Here is an 18,474-nt window from a genome sequence, read left to right on the forward strand (position 1 = left end):
GGACTGGTTCAATATTAGGAAAACTATTAGTATTATCAATCATATCAACAACAAAACTAACAGAAACCATATGATTATCTAAATAGATGCCGAAAAAGCTTTTGACAAAATACAATACCCATTCCTATTAAAAAACACTGGAGAGCATAGGAATAAAGGGAACTTTACATAAAATAATAAGCACTATCTACCTAAAACCTTCAGCAAGCATTATATGCAATAGAGATAAGCTAGATGCATTTACAATAAGATCAGAGGTGAAACAAGGATGTCCATTATCACCACTATTATTCAATATGGTACTAGAAATGTTAGCCATAGCAATTAGAGAAGATGAAGGAATTGAAGGAATTAGAATAGGCAAAGAAGAAACTAAGTTATCACTCTTTGCAGATGATATGATGATATACTTAGAGAATCCCAGAGATTCAAGTAAAAAATTACTTGAAATAATAAACAACTTTGGCAAAGTTGCAGGTTACAAAATAAACCCACACAAATCTTCTGCATTCCTATATATTAATAACAAAGCCCAACAGCAAGAGATAGAAAGAGAAATTCCATTTAAATCTAGGGTAGATACTATAAAATATTTGGGAGTTTACCTGCCAAAACAAACCCAATTACACAATTACAAGACATTTTTTGCACAAATAAAGTCAGATTTAAGTAAGTGGAAAAACATCAGTTGCTCATGGGTAGGCTGAGCCAATATGATAAAAATGACAATTCCACCTAAATTAATTTACTTATTTAGTGTCATACCACTCAAACTATCAGATAATTATTTTCTAGAACTAGAAAAAATAATGTCAAAATTCATTTGGAAGAACAAAAGGTCCAGAATATTCAAGGGGACTAATGAAAAGAAATGCTAGGGAAGGTGACCTAGTACTACCAGATTTCAAATTGTGTTATAAAACAGCAATTATCAAAACCAATTCATACTGGCTAAGGAACAGAATGGTAGACAAGTGCAATAGGCTAGGTACTGAAGGCACAGAAGGCAACAAATTTAGCAATCTACTGTTTGATAAACCCAAGGACCCCAGCTTCTGGGATAAGAACTCACTGTTCAACAAAAATTGCTGGGAAAACTGGATAACAGTGTGGAGGAAAGTAGGCATAGACCAATGCCTGACACCATACACAAGAATAAAGTCTAAATGGGTACACCATCTAGCTATTAAGATTGATAGTATGGACAAATTGGTGGAGCAAGGAATAGAGTATTTATCAGATTTATGGAGAAGGAAAGAATTTTTGACTAAAAAAGAGACAGAAAGCATTATGAAGTGCAAAAAGGATAATTTTGATTACATTAAACTGAAAAGTTTTTGCATAACTGAACCCAATGCAACCAAGATTCGGAGGGATGCAGAAAACTGGGAAAGAAGTTTTGCAGTTAGTGTCTGTGATAAAGGCCTCATTCTAAATATATAGAGAACTGAGTCAAATGTACAAAAATGCAAGTCATTTCCCAATTGATAAATGGTCAAAGGATATGAGCAGATCTATAGTATCTATAGTAAAGCTGTCTATAGTAATATGAAAAAGTGCTCTAAATCACTATTGATTAGAGAGATGGAAATCAAAACAACTCTGAGGTATCACACCACACCTATCAGATTGGCAAACATGAGAGAATAGGAAGATGATAAATGTTGGAGAGGATGTGGGAGAGTTGGAACACTAATTCATTGTTGATGGAGCTGTGAACTGATCCAGTTATTCTGGAGAGCAATTTAGAACTATGTCCAAAGGGCTACAAAAATATGCATACCCTTTGACCCAGCAATAATACTTCTAGGACTGTATCCCCAAGAGATCATAAAAATGGGAAAGGTTACCACATGTAGAAAAATATTTATAGCAGCACTCTTTGTGGTGGCCAAAAATTGGAAATCAAGGGGATGCTCATCAACTGGGGAAGAGCTAAATAAATTATGGTATATGAATGTAATGGAATACTATTGTGCTATAAGAAATGATGAACCGCAATACTTCAGAGAGGCCTGGAAAGACTTATATGAACTGATGCTGACCAAAAGGAGCAGAACCAGAGGAACTTTGTGCACAGCAACAATTACAATGTGTGAGAGTTTTTTTTCTGGTAGACTTGGAACTTCATTGCAATGCAAGGACTTAAAAACATTCCCAATGGTCTTTTAATGTAAAATGCCTTCCACATCCAGAGAAAGAATTATGGAATTCAATTGCAGAATATATTAGATCATTTTTTTTTTGTTTTATGTTTTGGTTTGTTATATGACTTCTCCCATTCATTTTAATTCTTCTATGCACCATGACTACAGTGAAAATGTATTTAATAGGAATATATGTGTAGAACCTATATAAAATTGTATGCTGTCTCAGGGAGGGAGCGGGAAGGGAAGGGTAGGGAGGGGGGAAATCTAAGCTATATGGTAGTGATTGTAGAATGCTGAAAATAAATAAAATTAATAAAAAAATTAAAAATACAATAAAATTAAGAAAAATAATTTCACACATACCAGGTTAAGAAGCCCTTCTTAGAGAATATAATAGGTATTTGATAAGTATTTTTGAGTGAAGATCAATCAAAATTCACCAGGATAATCTTCTGGAATAAAACTTGAAATGATTTATTTATCCTTTTTGAGAACATAGCTAGGAATTAGTGTGACTTAAAATGTTGTATGCGTCACTAGATTGGGTTGATATTACCAAATGACTGAGTAGCTAATAAGACTGCTGAGAAGATGCCAAAAATAATCCTCTCTAAGATGCTGGCCAAGCATAGGTTAATTTGGTAGCAACAACTGTTGTGTGATGAAACCCTTCAGTGTGGTCTCTAGAGGGGAAGTGCAGTGAGGTGGAAAAGAAGAGCAGATTTGGAGACTGGATATTTTGGCTTATATCTCAGCTCCAGCTCTTACTAGCCATGTGACCAGGCAAACCCCTTAACCTCTCTCAGCCTCAACTCCTTTTTCTATAAAATGGTGATACCACCTACCTCACAAGGTTGCTTTCAGAACTGCATTTTGGAAACCTCAAAGGGCTACAGAAATGTGTTCTATTATTTATTCCAGATAAATGTTCATATTTAATAAAATATGTAGCAATTGACATATTGTAACTAAATCATAAAGAAGGAATGCCGAAGGGTATAAAAAATTAAAATTAGGAGTACAACTCTATCTCATGCCTTGATCAAATTAGAAGGCATCATGACAGATCAGAAAAGATCTCTTTTGCTTTCTTTCTTATTTTTGTTCCTAAAGACAGAGCTGAGGGGTTCAAGTACAAAATATTCTGTCAGGCAAGTGTTCCTTTTAATTGGCAATGAGTTTATTCATTATCTATGAAAGATTGATTTTGTAGGATAATTCTGAAGCACTGTTCCAGGAAACCACAGTGGCAGCTAGGTGGCACAATGAATAGAGTGGCAGGCCTGCAGTCAAGAAGACTCATCTTCCTGAGTTCAAATCTGGCTTCAGAAACTTACTAGTTGTGACACCTTAAGGAAGTCATTTAACCCTGTTTGCCTCAGTTTCCTCATCTATGATATGATCTGGAGAAGAAAATGGCAAAGTACTCCAGTATCTTTGCCGAGAAAACCCCAGCTGAGGTCACACAGAATTGGACACAACTGAATACAATAAGTCAACCATGAGGGCAAAATCACAGGAATATCATAGAACTAGAAGTAATAATATCAGCACAAGTAAAAACCAGTTTTAGTAAACTCTGAGGAACAGGTCAAATTCTCTGACTACTCTAGAATTTATTGCATTGAATAGAGCTTGTGTTCAGTGGTCCAATTCTGGTGGTGAAGTTACTACTTCTCAAGGCACCAATTACACTACTGGATCACTCCTATTGATGGCCAGGTCTTTCATTGAACCAAAACTTTCCTCTTCTGCCCTCCCATTATTAGTTCTAGATCTAAGCAGATCTAAATCCCCTTTTACCATTTAGTTATCTAAAGGCAGTGACCAGGTCCTCTTCTCCCGACCCCCTAAGACTTCTGTCTGAACATTTTCAGTTCCTTTAACCAATGCTTGGTTGCCATGGCATCAATCTCTTTGCCTTTCTGTTTATCCCATAGGCATATTTCAGGTTGTCAATGTATTTACTGAATGTAAATTGAGTATAATACTCCAACTGTGGGCTGCCTGGGGCAGAGAATAGCAGTCCTGTCATACTTCTTTTGCCCTAAGCAGTAGACTTCTGTAGATCACAGTAGCATTTTTTTATTTGCCATTTCACACTGCTGATTCATTCAGTCAAATGGAGTTAATCACATTCTAGCACATATATGTTCTAGGTTCTGAGAGCAAAGGAAAGGTAAGTGGAACCTGTCTCCTCTTACTCTTCAATAGAAGCAAGTATCCTCAACTTTTTAAATCACAAAAGTCCCAACTTAGCAGTTACTAAATGAAAAACTAATCACCAACAGATCCCAAACTCCATATTCTATTCAAAGACTATTTAAAAACATAAATGGAAGAACTGAATATTGTAATCTACGAAGGCACAAGGTTACATATATTAGGAAAATTACAATTATGTCATCATTGTTTGAAATGCTGCATTTATACTATGATTATCACTATTTACAATCCCTAGAGGTGAGCAACTAAAGGGAGTGAAAGAGTATATTTAAGAGAAACTGAACCCTCAATACCAGTTATTAATTCTGTCTAATAGATGGCAAACTGTGTCAGGGTTGAGGACAATTTTTTTAGCTTTGTAAAGATTTTCACAGAACAAAGAGCCCAATTACATCCATTATATCAGTCATGGGGTGGTAATTGCCAACTTTGCTTCAAATCATGCATACAAAGCAGTAGTGTGAGAGCCCCATACAGACATTTTTGCAACAGTGAATTTTCAAGTTGGAACAGACCTTGGAAATTTTACATTCATATCTCTGAATATTGCCAATGAGGAAACTGAGGTAAAGATTGGTAAAGTATCTTGCCCAAGGTCATATAGCTGGGACTCAAGTCTGGGTCAATGTCTATAGTCTCTTCCAATTTGAAGGTAGTGATCATACTCTAACTTAACTTCCCAAGTTTCTTCCTTCTCCTCCTTTTTTTCCTTCCTGTCTCTGTTTTTCTCTCTCTCTGTCTCACAGCTAGGTGGCACAGTGAACAGAGTGCTGAAATTAGAGGCAGAAAGACCTGAGTTCAAATATGCACTCAGACTAGCTGTGTGATTCTTGGTAGGTCACTTAACCTCTGTTTGCCTCAGTTTCCCCAGAGGTAAAAAGGGAGATAGTAATATCACCTGCCTCACAGGATTGTTGTGAACCTCAAATGAGATCATAATTGTAAAACAGCACTTTGCAGACAACCTGGATCATAGTAGGCATTATATAAATCTTTATTCCTTTCTCCATGCGGGAGAAAACCTTTCTCTGGGACCTGCCCATTTCAGGGCAAAATGGGATAAAGCCAGCCCAGTAAGAATGAGTGGCCCACACTCAGAGGCTACAGGCCAGGTCATGCATGGATTACAGAAAAGTAACAAAGTCTGGATTTGAACTCAAGCCGTTTAATTCTTAATCTCGTCCTCTTTCCACTATATAACCTGCCCCAGAGCACTGTCTTATGCCCCTCCGCAATCCCTCTTCCAAGGCAATTTTCCAACAGGACATAGAATTCCCAGATGGAATTTTCTTGACCCCAAGGGAGAGGTATGATTGTCAGAGAAAGTTCCATCAAATTCCAGCTTGAATTACAAAAGTGTCATCTGAGATTCTCACAAAGGATAGGACACAAACAAATTTTCTTTCTGTGAATCTTTGAACTTAAATTATACTTTTTCTATCACTTATCTTTAGAAACCATATAAACAAGCCCCTAAAGGGAAGGAAAGTGTCTAACAAGCTTTCAAGTTGAGTCCTTTTTATTTAACCAATTTAATTGCCCAGTAGGGGAAAAATGCTTTTTATTTTAATTGTAAGCATTGCAAAGGAAATGAAATTCTGTACATACGTTATCTATTATGTGTTCTGAATATTCTCTCTCTTTCCTTTCAATATCCTCCAATGTGGAATACTCAGAGCTACCAGCACCCACCATCTCTGTATTCGATAATTTGGCCTGAATTTGTCTTTCTAATTCTTCCAAGTCCTGAGAATAAAAATAAAAACACCACAAATTAAAAAACAGCAACACAGTAACACATTAAATACCAGAGAGATAAATATTCCTCCATAGTCTTAGCTACAACACAAAAAGCTATTTGTTCATCCTTGATTAAAATGCCCCATGGGTTTTTATATTTATAATCATAACTCATTCTCCTATGGCATTTTATGGCTTACAAAATATTTACCTCATAAAAATCTTCTGAAAGAGATGCAAGCCCTGGCATCCTCATGTTACATATAAGAAGGCATTTGAGGCTCAGAGTTATTTAGTCAAGGCCACAGACTTAGTAAAGGTCAAAGGATAATGAGTTTTAAGAGATGGAAGGGACATTATATAGTCTAATTCACTTTTTTTTACAGGTCAAGACAGGATAACTAACTTACTCATAGTCAGATGCAGTAATCAATAAATACACATTTCTTAAATGCCTAGTAGGTGCCAGGCACCATGTTAAGTACTGGGGATACACAATGAGACAAAGAACAGTCCCTGCTCACAAAGAAACTCACAATCTAATGGAGAAATGGGACTTGAACCCAAGTTCTCTAGACTCTGAGTTCTAAGTTCTTTACATTTTACCAGTTGTGACTTAAGCTCAGGCTTTCTAATTCCCAAATCTGCCATGTATCCTCTGTAGAGATGTATATTTTTTAGTTATTTCTATGTAAATTTATTTTCAGTTTTCACTTCCACAGAATTTTGAACGTCAAATTTTCTCCCCATCTCTCTTGTATCCCCAGGACAGCATGTATTCTGATTGCCCTTTCTTCCAATCTACCCTCCCTTCTATCACCACCTCCCCTCCCCATCCCCTTCCCTTCTATTTTCCTGTAGGGTAAGATAGATTTCTATATCCCACTGCCTATATATCTTGTTTCCTAGTTGCATGTAAAAACAAGTTTAACATTCATTTTTAAATCTTTCAGTTCCACATTTTCTCCCTTCCTTCCCCACCCACCCTCATTGAGAAGGCAAGCAATTTGATTCAGGTTATACATATGTGGTCTTGCAAAACACCTCCATAACAGTGATGGCAAAGACTAACTGTATTTTCCTCTATCCTGTCTTGCCCTCCATTTATTCAGTTCTCTCCTTTGATCTGTCCCTCTACCAAAGTGTTTGCTTACATTTACACCCTCCCCCAATCTGCTGTCCTTTCTACTATTCCCCCCTCTCGTATCTCTTTCCCCCGTTTCCTGTAGGGTAAGATAAACTTCCATACCCAATTGAGTGTGTATGTTATTCCCTCCTGAAGTCAAATCTGATAAAAGGAAGGATCACTTATTCCCTCTCACCTCCCTCTTCTTCCCCTCCATTGTAAAAGCTTTCTCTTACCTCTTTTATGTGAGATGTTTTACTACATTTTACCTCTCCCTTTTTATTTCTCCTAGTTCATTCCTCCCAATGCTTAATTTTCTTTTTTAGATATTATCCCTTTATATGCAGTTCACCGTGTTCTCTCTCTCTGCTCTCTCTGTTTCTACATATGTGCATGTATATATATATACCCTAACCCTAACCCTAACCTTAACCCTATACATATATATATACACATACATATATATACATATATATACACACATACACACACATACATACATACACACACACATACACACATACATACATATGTAAATATATATATATATATTCCCTCCAACTATCCTAATACTGAGAAAGGTCTCATGAATTACAAATATCATCTTTCAATACAAGAATGTAAATAGTTCAACTCTAATAAGTCCCTTATGGTTTCTCTTTCCTGTTTACCTTTCATACATCTCTTGATTCTTGTATTTGAAAGTCAATTTTCTATTCAGCTCTAGTCTTTTCAACAAGAATGTCTGAAAGTCCTCTATTTTATTGAATGACCACTTTTTCTCCAGAAGTATTATATTCCATTCTGCTGGGTAGGTGATGTTTTAATCCTATCTCCTTTGACCTCTGGAATATCATAGTCCAAGCCTTCTGATCCCTTAGTATAGAAGCTGCTAAGTCTTGTACTATCCTGATTGTATTTCCAAAATACTTGAATTGTTTCTTTCTATTAATAATATTTTCACTTTGATCTGTGAACTCTGGAATTTGGTTACAATATTCCTAGGAGTTTTCCTTTAGGGATCTCTTTTAGGATCAGTGGATTCTTTTCATTTCAATTTTACCCTCAGGTTCTAGAATATCAGAGCAGTTCTCCTTGATAATTTTTTGAAATATAATGTCCAGGTTCTTTTTTTGATTGTGGTTTTCAGGTAGTATATTAATTTTTATTTCTTTTTTTTCTTTTTTTTTCTTTTTAAATTAAATTTATTTATTTAACTTTTAACATTCATTTTCACAAAATTTTGGGTTACAAATTTTCTCCCCTTTTATCCCCTCCTCCCCCAAACACCAAGCATTCTAATTGCCCCTATGACCAATCTGCTCTCTCTTCTATCATCCCTCTCTGCCCTTGTCTCCGTCTTCTCTTTTGTCCTGTAGGGCCAGATAGCTTTCTATACCCCTTTATCTGTATTTCTTATTTCCTAGTGGTAAGAACATTACTCGACAGTTGATCCTAACACTTTGAGTTCCACCTTCTTTACCTCCCTCCCTCTCCACCCCTTCCCTTTGGAAAGCAAGCAATTCAATATAGGCCAAATCTGTGTAGTTTTGCAAATGACTTCCATAATAGTTGTGTTGTATAGGACTAACTATATTTCCCTCCATCCTATCCTGTCCCCCATTACTTCTATTCTCTTTTAATTCTATCCCTCCCCATGAGTGTTGACCTCGAATTGCATTCTCCTCCCCATGCCCTCCCTTCTATCATTCCCCCCAGTCTGCTTGTCCCCTTATCCCCCACTTTCCTGTATTGTGAGATAGGTTTTCCTACCAAAATGAGTGTGCATTTTATTCTTTCCTTTAGTGGAATGTGATGAGAGTAGACTTCATGTTTTTCTCTCACCTCCCCTCTTTATCCCTCCACTAATGAGTCTTTTGCTTGCCTCTTTTATGAGAGATAATTTGCCCCATTCAATTTCTCCCTTTCTCCTCCCAATATATTTCTCTCTCACTGCTTGATTTCATTTTTTTTTAAGATATGATCCCATCCTCTTCAATTCACTCTGTGCACTCTGTCTCTATGTATGTGTGCGTGTGTGCATGTGTGTGTGTAGTCCCGCCCAGTACCCAGATACTGAAATGTTTCAAGAGTTCCAAATATTGTCTTTCCATGTAGGAATGTAAACAGTTCAGCTTTAGTAAGTCCCTTATGACTTCTCTTTGCTGTTCACCTTTTCATGCTTCTCTTCATTCTTGTGTTTGAAAGTCAAATTTTCTTTTCAGCTCTAGTCTTTTCATCAAGAAAATTTGAAAATCCTCTATTTCATTGAAAGACCAATTTATCCCCTGAAGTATTATACTCAGTTTTGCTGGGTAGGTGATTCTTGGTTTTAGTCCTAGTTCCTTTGACTTCTGGAATATCCTATTCCAAGCCCTTTGATCCCTTAATGTAGAGGCTGCTAGATCTTGTGTTATCCTGATTGTATTTTCACAATACTTGAATTGTTTCCTTCTAGCTGCTTGAAATATTTTCTCCTTGACCTGGAAACTCTGGAATTTGGCCACAATGTTCCTAGGAGTTTCTCTTTTTGGATCTCTTTCATGTGGTGTTCTGTGGATTCCTTGAATATTTATTTTGCCCTCTGGTTCTAGAATCTCAGGGCAGTTTTCCTTGATAATTTCATGAAAGATGATGTCTAGGCTCTTCTTTTGATCATGGCTTTCAGGTAGTCCCATAATTTTTAAATTGTCTCTCCTGGATCTATTTTCCAGGTCTGTTGTTTTTCCAATGAGATATTTCACATTATCTTCCATTTTTCCATTCTTCTCTCTTTGTTCTGTGATATCTTGCTTTCTCATAAAGTCATTAGCCTCCATCTGTGCCATTTTAATTTTGAAAGAACTATTTTCTTCAGTGAGCTTTTGAATTTCCTTTTCCATTTGGCTAATTCTGCTTTTGAAAGCATTCTTCTCCTCATTGGCTTTTTGAACCTCTTTTGCCAATTGAGTTAGGCTAGTTTTCAAGGTGTTAATTTCTTCAACATTTTTTTGGGTCTCCTTTAGCAGTGAGCTGATCTGCTTTTCATGCTTTTCTTTCAACTCTCTCATTTCTCTTCCCAGTTTTTTCTCCACCTCTCTAACTTGATTTTCAAAATTCTTTTTGAGCTTTTCCATGGCCTGAGCCCATTGGGTGGGCTGGGACACAGAAGCCTTGATTTCTGTGTCTTTGCCTGATGGTAAGCATTGTTCTTCCTTGTTGGGACTGGAAGCTCAATTCCGTGTGGACAGTCTCGGGCAGGTAAAAGTGGGACTTCTAAATCTTAGAGTCTTACGAGGCCCTCCATGAACAGCGGGGGTTCGAGAAGGTCAGACCGAGCTAGCTCAGCTAGCTCGGGTATTTCCGCCTCTCCCCTGGAGATACCTGATGGGTGGAGTCTCCCTGCCCTCGAGGTCATCCCGGATTGGAGCACACCTAGTTACCTAACAGCACGGTATTGAGATGCAAACTGTGTGGCTGAAGATTAAGTAGGATTGAGGAAGCCTAAAAGCTCTCTTAGCACGTGTGGAGCCAAAGAGAAAAGTAGGGCTCAGCTTCTTTTCTTTCCTCTCTCCCCTCCCCCTCTCTCCCCGCTTGTACTTCTACTTCCAATCCCTTAAGCTTAGCCTTCTTAGGAAATCTCCCCCTCTTCGTCCTAAGAAAGAAGACCCCCTGCACTTGTAACCGAAACCCTGTAATAAAGCTCAACCCCTGTTTGACTCTGGAACGTCCTTTCTCTCATACGTGCATCCGGCGTGGCCAGCCGAAGACCTGGACAGGTAAGAAAGACTTGGGTAGCCCAATACAGGCCTCTAGGCTTGGCACTTCCTCATCAGAAAGGAAGGGAGAAAATGTCTGTTCTCCAAGAAAGTAACCTTCTATGATCTTATTTCTTTTCCCTTTTCTGGGCATTTTCCCAGCCAGTGACTTGACCTCTGAATATTCTCCTCACACTCACCTCACCTCCTGATCCTCCCAGCCAGTGCTTGGGGTCTGAGATTCAAATGCTGCTTCCAGCCTTAGGGCTTTTGGCGGGGGCAGGGTTGCTATTCAGTATGAGATTATGCTCAGGTCGGGGCAGGGCTGCCTCTCAGGCTCAGTTCCCTCAGGGGGTTTATGCACAGACCTTCCACAATGGATTCAGGCTCCCGCCCGCTTGGGGAGCCCCTGTCTGCAGCCGCCTCTCAGCTTCTACCTCCTGGGGGGGCCTGAATTATGGGGGCACCCCACTCCCCTCTCGACCCGCCAAAGAGACTCTCTCACCGACCCCCGTCACCTGTGGGTGGAGGTACTTGTGCAGCCGCTGGTGATCCCGTCCCTGAAGCCTGGTCGAGTCTGTTTCTCTTGGTGCCGTGGCCGCAGCAGGTCTGGGCTGGGCTCCGCAGTGCGACGGACCTTTTGCGAGAGGTTTGCAGGTCCCTCTGTGGGTGGAGGGACCCGCGTGGCCGCTGGAGATCCCGTCCCTGAAGCCCTCTCGGATCTTTTCCTCTTGGTGCCGCGGCCACGGCAGGGCTGCACTCAGCTCCCAGTCCCGGCGCCCAGTCCGCAGCGCGAAGGACCCCCCGCAAGAGGTTTGCAGGTCTCTCCAGAACAGAAATCTCCCTCGCTCCAATGTTCCATGGCCTCTGGGTGCAGAATTCGCTGTGAGTTACTTCTTTGTAGCCGTTCTATGTGTTGTGGGTTCGGAGCTATGTGTATGTGTGTCTTTCTACTCCGCCATCTTCTAGTATATTAATTTTTAAGTTATCTCTCCTGGATCCATTTTTCAAGTCAGTTGTTTTTCCAATGAGATACTTCACATTATCTTCTTTTTTTTTCATTCTTTTGGTTTTGTTTTATAAATATTGGTTTCTCATAATGTCATTATTTTCCATTTGCTCCATTCTACTTTTTAAAAAATTATTTTCTTTAGTGAGTTTTCAGACTGTTTTTGCCATTTGGGTTAGTCTCATTTTAAGGTGTTATTTTCTTCAGCTTTTTTTTTTAAGTTTTCCTTTAGCAAGCTCCTGACTCATTTTTCATGATTTTCTTGCATCACTCTCATTTCTCTTTTCAATTTTTCATAAAAAACTTAACAATAACATAAAAAACAGTTTTCTTAGAGGCTTTGTATGCAGGAGTTTTCACTTTCTTGTCTTCTTCTGACTGTACTTTTTGATCTTCCTCATCACAAATGAGATAAGAAAATACCTTTTCAAGTGGGGGGGGGGAGCCAAGATGGCAGAATAGAAAGATACACAGATGCTTAACTCTTACCCCACAGCCCATAAAATACCTGTAAAGAAGAACTCTCAACAAATTCTAGAGCAGCAGAAGCCACAGAACAATGGAGTGGAGGATATTTCTGTTCCAAAGAGACCTGAAAGACTGACGGGAAAGGTCCATCATGCACAGGACCTGGAGCAGAGCCTAGCCCTGCCTTGGCCACGTGGCACAGAGAGGAGCAGATCCCAGCAGTCTTTAGGGACAGAATCTCCAGTGGCAGCACAGATCCCTCAACCCACATGCTCCAAAGGTCAGTGAGAGGGTCTTTTCAGCTGGCCAAGAGGGGAGCAGGGTTTCCCCATAACTCAGGCCCCCTCAGGTGGCAGTAGTAGAGGCAGCAGTGGAGAGGGCTCCCAAAGCAGGTAGTAGCCCACATCCACATCCATTGTTGTAGGTTTCATCGTAAATCCCCTGAGGGAACTGAACTCTGGGTGGTGACACTGCCCCAACCTGAGCAGCTGATCTAAATCTCACACTGAATAGCAGCCCTGCCCCTGCCTAAAACCCCTGAGGGTACAGAGCAGCTCACTGAATCTCAGCCCCCAGTGCTGGCTTGGTGGAACTGGACTCCAGGTTGTTGTGGAGAGGAAACTCGGAAGTCAAGTAACTGACTGGGAAAATGTCCAAAAAAGGGAAAAAAAAATAAGACCATAGAAGGTTACTTTCTTGGGAACAGGTGTCTCCTCCCATCCTTTCAGATGAGGAAGAACAAGGCATACTGTCAGAGGAAGTCAAAGCCTCTGCCTTGAAAGGGAACTTAAATTGGACTCAGGCAATAGAAGACCTTAAAAAATAAGTTAGCAGCTTACTAAAGGAGAACCAAAAAAAAAAATGCTGAGGAAAACAACAGCTTTAAAAGGAGGCTACTCAATTGGAAAAAGAGGTTCAAAAAGCCAATGAGGAGAAGGAGGTTTCAAAAAGAAGAATTAGCCAAATGGAGGAGAAGGTTCAAAAGCTCACTGAACAAAATAATTCATTGAAAGAGAGAATCGAGTTCAGGGAAATGAATGACTTTGAGTTAAACCAAGCAGTTAGTAAACAAAACCAAAAATTTGAAAAAATAGAAGATAATGTGAAACATCTCATTGGAAAAACAATTGACCTGGAAAATAGATCCAGGAGAAATAATTTAAAAATTATGGGACTACCTGAAAGCCATGATCAAAAAAAGAGCCTAGACGTTATCTTCCACAGAATTATCAAGGAAAACTCCCCTGATGTTCTAGAATCAGAGGGCAAAATAAATATTGAAAGAATTCACCGATCACCTGAAAGAGACCTGAACAGAGAAACTCCTAGGAATATTGTGGCCAAATTTCAGAGTTCCCAGATCAAGGAGAAAATACTGCAAGCAGCTAGAAAGAAACAATTTGAGTACCGTGGAAATACAATCAGGATAACACAGAATCTGGGAGCTTCAACATTAAGGGATCGAAGGACTTGGAATGGGATATTTCAGAGGTCAAAGAAACTGGGATTGAAACCAAGAATCACCCACCCAGCAAATCTAAGTATAATACTTCAGGGGGAAAAAATGGTCATTCAATGATATAGATGACTTTCTGTCATTTATGTTGAGGAAAAGACCAGATCTGTATTTAAAAATTTGACTTCCCAAGACAAGAATCAAGAGAAGCATGAAAAGATAAACAGGAAACAAAAATCATAAAAGACTCTCTAAAGCTGAACTGTTTACATTACTACATGGAAACAAAATATTTTTAACTCTTGAATCTTTTCTCAGTATTTTGATAGATGGAGAGATTGTACATACACACACACACATACACATAGATAGAGAATACAGGGTGTGTTATATCAGAAGAGATGATATCTACACACAAAAATACAAATAAAATAAAATAAAAATTAAGGGGTGAAGGAGGAAAATTCTGGGAAGAGAAAGGGAGTAATGAAATGGGGCAGGTTATAACTCGTAAAAGAGATAAGAAAAATTTTATTCAATGGAGGGGATAAAGGAGAAGAGGAGAGGGGAAAAATAAAGCTATTCTCTCAACATGTGGCTGAAGGAGGGAATAGCATGCTCACTAAATTTGATATGAAGATTTAAATCACACCACAGGAGAGTAGGAGAGGAGGTGACAAGTGGGATGAGGGAAATGTTAGAAGGGAGGGCAAATGGGAGAAGAGAGTCACTAGAAATAAACACTTTTGAGAGGGGACAAGGTCAATTGTAGGGAGGAAAATAATAAGGGGGGATAGAGTAGGATAGAGGGCAATATAATTAGTATTACACAACATGATTATTATGGAAGTCTTTTGCAAAGGGACACATATTTAGTATGTATTGAATTGCTTCCCTTCTCAGTGGGGCTGGGGTGGGAGGGGGGGAGGGAGAAAAGTTGGAATTCAAAGTATTAGAAAGGAATGATGAGAATTTTTATTGCATATAATCAGGAAATAAGAACTACATGGAGAGGGGTATAGAAATTTATCTTGCCCTACAAGAAAAGAGAGAAGATCAGGATAAGGGAAGGGTGGGGTGTGATGGAGGGGAGGATACATTGATGGAAGGAATAATCATAATACAAGGTATCACGAAGTGGGGGGAGGGGAGAAAAATTGGACATGTTACAAAGTGAGGTAAAAGCAATTAGTATTAAAACAACTGACTGAATTAATTACTGAGAACAAATTACTGACATCTTTAGTCTGGGGAAAAGAATTTCAGTCTAAATTCCCTAGAGGAAGGTAACCTCAGGCAAAATTTGGCATTGATGGAGAAGTTAAGGTTTTAATGGTAAATTTGATTTTATGATTGCTATCTAATCAGGAACTAGAACATGTATAGAAAGACATGTAAGCCACTTAAGACTTGCCTCAAAAGATGTTTCTTAGCCAAAGTGAAATTATAATCATATTTGAAACTTGGTTATTGGAACTTGCCATTTTTAGGTGCTATGGGACTATTAAGTGACTGTTTTTCTGAGTCTAAGTCCAGGTATGGGTAGCAAGAAAGGCAATCTGAGTCTCCAATCCATGATGCCAGTAAGCTGGTGAGATGCTGGTATGCACTGCATAAGGTGATCTCATGGGAAGGGTGGGAGAGCAGCTGTTCATCATGGGCTGAGGTAGGATTCTCCTGACTCAATTTCCCCACTGACACCTGGCAGACTGCAAGCCTGACTGAATGCAAGTGGATAATTTAATCTTGCCTGGAACTGACATGAAGTTGGGGAGATATTGTTTCCCTGCAATGTTCCTACTCATGATGGCAATTTCCTATAGTCAAAAGGTTTGTAAGCTTAATACCAGATCTATTCAATTATAGATTATTGGTAGGGGAACATCCGAGTTTAAGTCTAAAATTAAGTTATTAGGCATAGGATTTTAGACCAACAACAATAATTTAGGGTCCTTTAATTCTTAGTAATACTGTGGAGACAATTAGGTCCAGGGTTTGTGAAGTTAGCAACATAAATATTATTTGTGTCTCAGTAGGTTAATGTTTAAAAAAAAAATTCTTTTGTGGTCCATATTGTAAATGCTTTAAAAAGAAATATCACCTGACCAAAAGTTGGAATTGCTTTATCTGTTATAAACTGTGTTACAAATATAAAATAAAATTTTTTTTTTAAAAAAGGAAAAAAATCAAACAAAAAAGAAAATACCTTTTCACTGAGAAAGTAAGAATCTATAGTCTTTTTCTTCCCCCACTCCCCTTTGCTCTTTTTCCCAGCCAATTTCTTGACTTTTGATCTTTGTTAAGTAGAAGTCCAGAAGCAGCCTCTGCTTCAGCAGTGGCTACAGTTGCCCTGAGGCCCTGATGCTTCCTTCTCAGCCAGGTGAGAGACCCTTCCCACTGACCTTTGAAGCTGTCTTTAGCTTTTGTGGGTTGAGAAGTCTGGAATCTACAGCAGCTATCAGTAATTCAGTCCCAAGGCCTGCTTCCACCCCATCTGCATCAGCATGGCCCATGCCAAACTGCTCTCTGCTCCCAGCTGGGTGAGATAGACCCTTGGGCTGACAATTTGCTTCAGTCTATCATGTTGTGGCTTTTGATGCTCTAGAATTTGTTTAGAATTATTTTTTACAGGTTTTTTGAGAGGTTTGGGGGGAGAGCTATAGTAGGTCCCTGCTTCTATTCTGCCATCTTGGCTCCCCCAATAAACATACAATTTTTTTTAACAATCAACATTTCTCTTATCCAATATATCAGACATTCAGTTGTTTTTAAGTCATGTCTGACTCTTTGAAACATCCTTTGGGGTTTTATTTGCAAAGATACTAAAGTGGTTAGCTATTTCCTTCTCCATCTCATTTGAAGATGAGGAAACTGAGCAAACAGGATTAAATGACTTGCCCAGGACCACACAGCAAGTGTCTGAGGCCAGATTTGAACTTGCGGAGATGAGACTTCCCAACTCCTGGCCCAATGCTCTACCTATTGCGTCACCTCGCTACCTCAACATAGAATTTCCAAAAAACAATTGGACACTCTCTCTTAGTTCTAATGCTATATTTTTCATTTTATTTTAATACTTTAAGATATCTTGGCACCATGAAAAAAGCATATGACCTACTTTCCAGATCTAGTGGGATTTACTTGTGTGGCCTTGCATAAAGCACTAAATCTTGATAAGATTCAGTTTCTTGATCTGGAAAATAGGGATAAAAGTACTTACTTACAATTCCTACTTCATAGAGTTGTTGTGAGGATCCTCTGAGATAATTTACGTAAAATAGCAATCATAGATTATTAAAATCATTTTCACTGCTGTTATTAAAGATAAAAGCCAAGGTCTATGTCCATTGGAAGTGTGTCCATAGCAGTGTTTTAATTAGAAATTTAAACTTCTTATAGCACTTTGCACATCTCTTATTAGCACACTCCCTTTTGCATTATGTTTATCTATGTGACGCTGTGTCCAACTGTTAGACTGGAAGCCTTAGTAGGGCAGGGACTATGTCTCCTAATGCTTTGCAACTCTGAAGTGCTTAGCATATAACTAAATTGAATAAAGTGAATTTATATGATGAAAAAGGAGCCTTTATAACAGAGTAAAAGTGATGGTACTTGAGGGGGACAGCATCTATTTACGTCGGTGTACAGCCCCATCAAAGTCCTGATCCATGGGCTATTCCCCTCCCTAGTTGAGGTAGCTAGTTGGCACAGTGGATAAAGGACTAAGCCTGGAATCAGGAATACAGGAGTTTAAATCCACCCTCAGATACTTCCTAGCTTTGTGACACTAGGTAAGTCACTTAACATTTGTTTACCTCAGTTTCCTCAATTGTAAAACGGAGATGATAATAGCACCTACCTCACAGGGTCTTTGTGAAGATCAGATGCAATAATGTTTTTAAAAAGCACTTAGCATAGTCCTTAGAATGTAGTAGGCACTAAATAAATGCTTATTCCCTCTCCTAGTTGAGGTTATACCTTCATACTATGTAGTTCTCACCTATTTCATTTTATAACTCTTTTCTTTTTCCTCTGAATTATCATTTCATGGAAACCAGGCACACACTCAGGCTATCCATCCATCCATCCTTGCACTCATGGTATGACTTACCCACCCCCTTTCCTGGTCATGCACATCACTGTTGATGCATTTAATGTCATTTCTTCTGTAGGAATTATCGTTGGTAATATGCTCCAGGCTATTTACAATTCACCAGATAGCTTTCTATTTATCAAGTGCCTACTATGTACAGCCCTACCTTAGGCTCTGGGGAAGAAAAAAAAAAGGAGGGAGGAGGAGAAAGCATTCCTACGCAGAACTAGTTAATGTGATATGATCCTCTTGTGTATCTTTATTGTTATAATTTCATGTTTCTAAATATTTTTTAAAGTTGATGACTGCCTTTTTGTAGTTCATATTTTTAAGGGATAACAATATCTATTTTTTTACATACCACACATACACATACACACAAACAAACACACACAAATATATACATATGTATATATATATGTAGGGCAACTTTTCCTCAGAGTTATAATTAAAAATAAAAATCAGGGAT

The 18,474-nt window shown here is 38.7% G+C and overlaps 1 protein-coding gene across 2 annotated transcripts in view; it reads right to left on the reverse strand.

Annotated features, from left to right (window-relative positions):
* The window catches only part of EVC (EvC ciliary complex subunit 1), a 151,297-nt gene that overhangs the window by 98,799 nt on the left and 34,024 nt on the right, over positions 1-18,474 (reverse strand). The window contains exon 7 of one of the 2 annotated variants that reach the window (XM_072620196.1): positions 5,985-6,122. The exons of the other annotated variant lie outside the window; for it this stretch is intronic. Coding sequence (XP_072476297.1) covers positions 5,985-6,122 — 138 coding nt within the window. The remainder of the gene's footprint in view (positions 1-5,984; positions 6,123-18,474) is intronic. 2 annotated transcript variants of the gene reach the window in all.

The sequence above is a fragment of the Notamacropus eugenii genome, chromosome 6 (assembly GCF_028372415.1).
Source record: "Notamacropus eugenii isolate mMacEug1 chromosome 6, mMacEug1.pri_v2, whole genome shotgun sequence".
In the NCBI taxonomy this organism is placed as follows: Eukaryota; Metazoa; Chordata; class Mammalia; order Diprotodontia; family Macropodidae; genus Notamacropus; species Notamacropus eugenii.